This window comes from Mastomys coucha, unplaced genomic scaffold (genome assembly GCF_008632895.1).
Source record: "Mastomys coucha isolate ucsf_1 unplaced genomic scaffold, UCSF_Mcou_1 pScaffold21, whole genome shotgun sequence".
In the NCBI taxonomy this organism is placed as follows: domain Eukaryota; kingdom Metazoa; phylum Chordata; class Mammalia; order Rodentia; family Muridae; genus Mastomys; species Mastomys coucha.
Genome location: NW_022196904.1, coordinates 14,647,972 through 14,655,935, shown reverse-complemented (window position 1 = coordinate 14,655,935; position 7,964 = coordinate 14,647,972). Strand labels below are relative to the sequence as shown.

The window sequence follows — 7,964 nt, the reverse complement described above, 5'->3', positions numbered from 1 at the left end:
TTTGTTTGGCTCTTTTAACATTTATTTAATGTATATGAGTCTGATTCCATTACAAATGGTTGTGAGCCACCATGTGGTTTCTGGGAATTGAACTCAGGACCTCTGGAAGAGCAGGCAGGGCTCTTAACCTCTGAGCCATCTCTCCAGTCCCTTTTTAAGTTTTTTTGAGACAGGGTTTCATGTAGCCAAGGCTGGCCTTTAGGTAGCCCTGTATGTGCATCCTTTAGCCTCCCCCTCCCAAAAGTGGGAATCACAGCTGAGCACACCTGTCTCTCCACCATCTGTTTTTACTCTAAACAAATTGTCTGGCTTCTCACCCCAGCATTGGAAAACAGCCTGGGGTCCCTGGCACCCAGCCAGGGAGAAGAAAGCTGTGTGTTCCGTGTTCTTTCAGCCAGTAGCATCAAATAACAGCTCTTTTTTAAAAAGTATAAGGCAACTCATCCAAGGAGGTTTTGGAACTTAAAAAATAAGCTGGGCAGTGGTGGCGCACGCCTTTAATCCCAGCACTTGGGAGGCAGAGGCAGGCAGATTTCTGAGATTGAGGCCAGGCTGGTCTACAGAGTGAGTTCCAAGACAGCCAGGGCTACACAGAGAACCCTGTCTCAAAAAAAAAAAAAAATGTGCATGCATGCATGTATGTATGTGTATGTGTGTAGAGAGAGAGGGAGAAAAAGATGTGCACACGTGCATACATAGAAGTCAGAGGACACCTTAAGAGAGTCTAAAGAGAGTCTTTTACCTCATGGGTGCTGCGGACCAAACTCAGGTCACCAGACTCGGCTAATGGCATCTTCATCTGCTTAACCTTTTTACTGTCCTTTTTTTTTTTTTTTTTTTTTTTTTTTTTTTTTTAATGCAAGGACATCATTTTCTCAAAGGAAGTTTTATGCCGCTCTCCCACCTCCCAACATGCTCAGGACACATTGTGGTTTCATTCACATTCATTTATTCATCAGTTCATATTTATACAGTAGAATATCAACCATGAAGAACAAAGAAGGGGAAACCCACTTCTTAAGTGGGGTTGTGGGGAGGGTTGCTGCAATTTGGGGATTTCTGCCAGACATCTGCCACATGGATGCAGGTAAGTACCTCAAACTGTTCATGTCACACAACAGCCTGTAGTACAATGTCAGGAAATGTCACCTGGTTCCAACAATCTCCTGAGGGGAATGGTTTCAAGGACTCTGGATTCGTGGGCAGCACGTAATAATGATCCATGTTGCACAAATACAATGACCATAGGAGAAATACTGAAAACACATGCACGTCTCAGGCTGCAAAGTGAAGGCAAGAAATGTCACACTGTCCTTTATTATTCACCCATTGTGCCTTAATGTTAAATAGAGTGCACTGGGCAGACATGCCGCAGGCCATGCAGCATCTGCATAAGAGTGGACTAATGTAATCATGAGCACAGACACACAGTTTTCTTTTCTTTTCTTTTTTTTTTTGGTTTTTTTGGTTTTTTCGAGACAGGGTTTCTCTGTGTAGCCCTGGCTGTCCTGGAACTCACTGTGTAGACCAGGCTGGCCTCGAACTCAGAAATCCACCTCCCTCTGCCTCCCAAGTGCTGGGATTAAAGGCATTTACCACCACTGCCCAGCGACACACAGTATTCTTGAGAGCGGGAACATGTGGGCAAGGACTGAAAAATTAAATATAGAGCCAAGGACCTCTTCCTTATCTAAAATTATACTTAGTGTGTGTGCAAGTATGTGTGTGTGTCTTGGGTGTGTGTGTGGTGTGTGAGTACATGCGTGTGTGTGGCATGTGTGACTGTGTGTGGTGTATATGTGGTGTGTGTGGTGTGTGTGTCTTTGTGTGTGTGTGATGTGGTGTGTGTGTGGTATGGTGTGTGTATGGTGTATATGGTGTGGTGTGTCTGTGTGATGTGGTGTGTCTGTGTGATATGGTGTGTCTGTGTGGAATATATGTCTGTATAGTGTGTGTGCGTGCATGTGTGTGGTATGTGTGACTGTGTGTGGTGTCTGGTGTGTGTGTGGTGTGTGTGTGTGTGTGTGTGTGTGTGTGTGGTGTCTTTGTTGGGGTGGGTGCCCATTGCATGACTCTCATATGGAGACCCTTCCATTACAAAGACCTGCAGATCAAACTCAGGCTCTGAGGCCCCAAGGGCTAAACTGGCTTCATTATCCCTCCAGCCTGTAGAGCTACAGGCTTCTTGACCACAGATCTGAGGCCAAAGGATTGAGTGAGTCTGACGCTTGTAGGGCTACAGTGTCTGAAAACAAAAAGATACATGGGGTTCTCCATGTTATAAGACAGTAGAAAAATCACAGAGGCATAGGTGGTGCAAGCCTGAAATTACTATCTGAGGGGTACTGAGGCAGGAAGATGGTGAGTTAAATAAAGGCCAGCCTTGGGTACATAGTAAGTTCCAGACCAACATAGGCTACATAGCAAGGACAGTCTCAAAACAGTAATTTTTGTATGTACACAAATTACATTTGTGAGATGCAATTCACCTGGAGCCCTCACAGATCCCTGAAGTAGCAGAAGTTTCTAGATGCCCAAAGACCTGTCTACCCATCCACAACTGGATTTCACAGCAATTGTCTTTCAGAGGGGACAGGTGCCATACACGGAAGTGCACAGGAAGAAGAGATAACAGTAAAAACCCGGTGCAGATTGACTTCCTCAACCTGGATCAGACTTCGAGGAGTCTAATAACAGGTGGTTTATTCCCGATGTATTTAAGGGGTTTCCTGGTGTAATACAACCCCACTGCACAAGGAAGCATAATTACGCTGAAACTCAACTTGGGGTGCATGCCATGCCTTCTAAGAAGATGGATTCTAGAGATGTGCTATCTGTACCAGCTTAAGGGCCTGGTCTTGGTCACACACATAAAGGTCATCTGGGTTATTAGACACCTCTGGTCCTGGTTGTGGGAGTTTGATATGGCTTGGACCTACAGATAACACAGCTTCCTGTTCTCAGCTTTCTGGATAGAACAGGCTTATCATCTTTCCCACTGGACAGACAGCCCTGTGTGCTTAACATGCCTGGTTTCTCTGGACCTCTGTGGGCTCTAGACCTTCACACGATGCTCCTGACACTTCCCCCGCCTCCTCACCCTCACACGATTTTCAGTTTATAGACTTGAGGACTCCTTATTTATTGAGACAGGCTACGATGTCGCCCAAACGGACCTCAAACTTGCTATACAGCCAAGGCTGGCGTCAAACTCTTGATCTCCTGCTTCAACAACACTCTCTCCCCTCCAAGTCATGATTCCTGGGATTTAATTTGGGGAGACCTACACACTTACCCAAGGTGCTAATCTAAATTAAGGGTGTCACCCCTGACCTTCCTTTCAGTAAGGGAGAGTCACCATGTACTGAACAGCCACAGCCGTTTAGGGACACATACAGAACAGGAAGGTCCTGAGTGGAGACAGGTGGGCAGATCGTGTGTCAACCGTGGTTTTTGAACTATCTTCAACTTGAAGTCTCTGGCAATGGTGTCCGAAGAATAGTGTCCCGTTCCCTGCAAAGATTTTTCTTCAGGACAGGTTCTTCCGGGGGTCAGCTCCAGTTCTGGCAGGTCTAGCAAAACACTTTCAAAAGCTTGTCATTGTGGACAAGGCAATGGCTAGCAGGCACCTGTCCCCTCTGCAGTCTCTATGGCAACAGTCTTGGATTCATCTCCCTTTGTGGGGCTGATCCTGCTGGCCTCAAAGTTGCTAGAAGTCTTCTACAAGTCTCTGGGACCCTTCTCAGTCAGAAGTTACTCTCCTTCACTCAAGCAATACACACACACACACACACACACACACACACACACACACACTTCCATGTTCCTTGCACAGTCTCAAGCATTACCCACAATTCCTCAAATACAGAAAATTAGAGCCATGAGGTCAAGGCTAAGAATCACTGACTGTATGTCCTGTACCTGGCACATTGTAGACACTCAAGAGATTTTTGTTGCTTGAATGAATAACATGTCCACACCCAATCATACATTCGCTCCCTCAACTTTATCTAAATTTATTTAAATGAAAACCTCACTCACTTAGGTGTATCTGAGTAACACCGCTCTCGTCATGAGTGTCACAGTCAAGGATTTTTGTTGGCTTTTTCTCCCTCTTTATTCCAATATCCAAGTACCATTCTGGAATACGGTGGGTGTGAAATAAGCATATACAGAGTGAACAAAAAACATTCAGCCAGATGTAGGCCACACCCACTCAGCTGTAGGCCACACCCACTCAGCTGTAGGCCACACCCACTCAGCTGTAGGCCACAAGCTAGGAAGTGCTAGGCTCAGACTAAGGATATAGCTCACTAACAGTTTCCCTAGAATCTCCCAGTGAGGATCCAGGTGCGTAGTTCAGTGATAGAGCGCTTGGCTTGTGTAGCATGCTTGAGGCCCTAGCTCAGGCCCCAGGATTGAGCAAAATAAAGAGGCTTTCCTGACAAAGGTCAAATATCATGTGCCACACTCAGATGATAATCTTTCTGGCTCAAAAGCCACCCATCCACTGTCTATCACCTGCTATCCACAGTCACTCAGTCCCAAAACGCTATGCACCTTCCCACAGTCGCCCAACCCACTCAGATGACTCCCACCCTCCCTTAGCGCACCCCCCCATACACACTCATTCAATTTAACTCACAGCTTCTTATCAGAAGCCTGCTGTCGGCGTCGATGTTTCTTGTTCTTCTTCTTGCCCTTCTTTCCTTCTTCAGGCTTGCCCTCCTTCTCTGGGTCCTCCAGAAGGGGGACCCCATGCCCCTTGGCGGTGGTCCCCTTGTCTGCATTCTCCCCTTGCGGAAACAGGCAGCACTTCCCGGGAGGTAGCTCTCCAAGACCTACTGTAGTGGGACACAGCTCCTGCCTGAGGATGCGGGCCACATCTTCTACCGTCCTGCCCTCTTTCCGCAGGAACAAATTGAGTTTGGTGAGGAATTCGATGTCCTGCCATTTGGGCATGTAAACCACTCTCCACACACCGCCCTTGCCTTTGATCTCCCTGGGGACCACATCGTAGTTGAGGTCTTCTGCCAACCTAATGATGGCTGCCTTGGATCTGTCCTCCTCCAGAAAGGCCTTCCCAGCCACTTCAAACTTGCCCAGAGGTTTGAGGGGAATCCGTATGATGTCTTCAAATTCTTGGTGGCTACAGTCCTCTGGGATCCCCAGGATCATCAACGACTTGTAACTGTCTACCTCCAAGGCCTTGCAACCGTGTTCTAACAGTGCAATGTCCTGGACTCCAAATACCATCTTGCCCAACTCCTTGAGGCAGCTGTATGCGCGCTGCTGCGCTGTGGAGCTGCCTCGAGAAACCACAGAAAGATCCAGGGTGCCGAGATCTCTTTCCAAGGATGATGAGAAAACAAGGCCTCACAGGTGAGGCTACTGATAGTCCCAATTGGTCCAATTCAGTCAAGAAGATCCCCCTCCCGCAAGCCGTCTGCAGCCTGCCCCCTGCGATCTCACTCTTGCTAGCGACTCACGTCAGCCTCGGAATTGGAGTTGGGTGGTCGTGGCTCCCAGGTCTTAGGCAAGGTTGCTCCAAGGAGAGTTTGAAGATGCAGACTCCCCCGTCTCCGCACTACCGGTGGCCTTTGGCAATCTCTGTGAACCCGAGGCCGCTGGTCTCCCACCTGCTGCTGCCACCCTCGTGAGTGTCGGGGGTGGCGACTAGGCAGGTGGAGTAGGTTGCCTCTTACTGCTGGCCAAGAGGTCGCCCAGTGCCCTGTGACAGAGTTAAAGACCAGGATGTTACAGTGGCGGCTGCACTTGCTCCGGCAGTGATGTCATAGCTCCCCTGTGTGCTGAAGCCCTGCGGTCACCATGGCAACCGCCAGAGTGTCGCCTCCGCCATTGGCTGATCCTGCTGCTTTGAAATCTGAGACCCAGGCAAAGAGGGGTCATTAGGAAATGAAGGGTCAGCGCCCCATGCCTTTCTCATTTGAGAAAGGAGAGGATTCCAAGCAGGGTGTGGGTAGGGGAAGACAAAGAAGATACAAAGTAAGCCTGCGATGTCATTTGGGTTCAGAAAGTTAAAATATAGTCAAAGAATAAGGACAAAACCGATAAGGACACAGAAGCCAGCTTGAAGAGTACCCACGAGCCAATTCAGAGAATTTGAGCATCACTACAAGTTTCTCTCTCTCCCTCTCCTCCCTCTCTCCCTCTCTCTCTCCCTCTCCTGTCCCTCTCCCTCCCTCCCTCCCTCTTTCTCTCTCTCCCTCTCTCTCCCTCTCCCTCTCCCTCTCCCTCTCCCTCTCCCTCTCCCTCTCTCTCTCTCTCTCTCTCTCTCTCTCTCTCTTTCTTTCTTTCTCTTTACCCCTGAGATCTCATCTCCTAGGCTGGTCTTGAATTTGCTATATAACCAAAACTTTGGACTTCTGATCCTCCTGCCTCTACTTCTCAAGGTCCAGGGCTACTACATGCCTGCACCACGGTGCCTGGTCTATTTTAGCTCTGAGGATGGAAATTAGGCTCCTAGCATACCCGGCAAGCATTTACTACTGAGAAACACTCCTGCCTGAGTATTAATGTTAAAATCAACAGATTGTAACAAACATTGACACTTCCTAAATAAACTAACAGGTGGAGCCATGTAAATACATACACGGGTGGAAAGTTATTTTTAAAAATCTTTCCTTTTTTAATGTTTTTTTTTTTTTTAATATCTTATGTCTGAGTGTTTTGTCTGCTTGTATGTCTGTGTACCACATGCATGCCTGGTGCCATTCAGGTCAGATGAGGACATAGGATCCCCTGGAATTGAAATTACAGTTGTGAGCCGACCCTCATGAAAACTTCCAACTGAACTCAGATCCTGGGAGAAATCAGGAGGTGGACCTGGAGAGATGGCTCAGTGGTTTAGAGCACTAACTGCTCTTGCAGAGGACCTGGGTTTGGTTCTGAGCACCCACACGGTAGCTCATAAGTACCTGTAGCCAAGGGTATAAAGGAAATGAAGCCAAACCTTTATTCCCAGAACTCAGGAGGAAAGAAGGTTGATCTTTGTGAGTTCAAAGCCGCCTAGTTTACATAGCCAGATTCACAAAGCAAGGCTACATAGTGAGATTGGCACTAAATAAACAAATATTAAAAACCTAACTTCTTGTGCTGGGCAATGATGGCATGTGCCTTTAATCCCAGCACTTGGGAGGCAAGTGCAAGTGGATCTCTGTGAGTTAGAGGCCAACCTGGTCTACAAAGAGAGTTCCTGGATAGCTAAGACTGTTACACAGAGAAATCCTGTCTGGGAAAACAACAACAACAACAGCAGCAACAATCATAATCATAATAATTAATTAATTAACCTAACTACTTGTAACTCCACTTTCAGAGATCTGGTGCCTTCCCTGGTCTCTTTAGGCACCTACATAGGAGGATACACACATCCACATCCACATGCACTCAAGTAAAAATAAATATTAAAGTATTTTAATAGTAATTATACTGAATAAATTGACTGTTTATGCAACATAGGAAATATAGTGTGCATCTATCCCTGTGAACACACTTCCCTTCTCAAGCTTCAAAGACACAGGGCTGGGGCAGGGCTCAGCAGTAGAGCATTTGCTTAGTACCTTTCAAGTCCTGGCTTCCACACTACAACAGTCACACAAAAAGAGTATGGGAAGGGACTGAAGAGATGGTTTAGCGCTTAAGAGCACTTCCTCTTTCTTACAGAGGACCCAGGATAAGTTCCTAGCACCCAGGTGGCATCTCACAACCACCAGTAACTCAAATAAAACAAAATATGTAAATTCTTTTTAAATTAAGTAATAAAAAATAAAAGCACGTGTACTTATAAAAGAAGAGAGCTGGAGAGAAAAGAATCACCTTCAATTCTATTCGAGCTTTATTTTTATATTTGTCTCTGTGTGTGTGCCACACATGTGCAGGTACACTAGGAGGCCAGAAGAAGGCTTTGGATCCCCAGAAGCTGCAGTTGTGGGTGTTGTGAG

The 7,964-nt window shown here is 46.9% G+C and overlaps 1 protein-coding gene across 3 annotated transcripts; it reads right to left on the bottom strand.

The window, feature by feature from the left end:
- Positions 1–3,121: 3,121 nt before the first annotated feature.
- LOC116101705 (paraneoplastic antigen-like protein 8C) lies at positions 3,122–5,786 on the bottom strand. Of its 3 annotated transcripts, none has more exons than XM_031385486.1 (2): positions 4,646–5,786; positions 3,122–4,140 (listed from the first exon to the last, which is right to left on the bottom strand). In XM_031385486.1, exons 1-2 carry the CDS (start codon positions 5,254–5,256, stop codon positions 4,086–4,088), a joined length of 666 nt encoding a protein of 221 aa, XP_031241346.1. In that variant the 5' UTR covers positions 5,257–5,786; the 3' UTR covers positions 3,122–4,085. The 3 variants fall into 3 exon arrangements, with proteins under 3 accessions (XP_031241346.1, XP_031241344.1, XP_031241347.1); XM_031385484.1 differs by having other exon boundaries at positions 3,122–3,583; XM_031385487.1 differs by having other exon boundaries at positions 3,122–5,786.
- Between the last annotated feature and the right edge of the window lie 2,178 nt (positions 5,787–7,964).

Bases quoted from the DNA above. Each gene is read 5' to 3' on its own strand.
- LOC116101705 (XM_031385484.1), bottom strand. From the start codon at position 5,256: ATGGTATTTGGAGTCCAGGACATTGCACTGTTAGAACACGGTTGCAAG. The intron at 3,584-4,645 runs GTGAGTTAAATT...AGCTTTTGAAAG, and splicing joins CAGGCTTCTGATAAGAAGCT to TGTTTTGCTAGACCTGCCAG.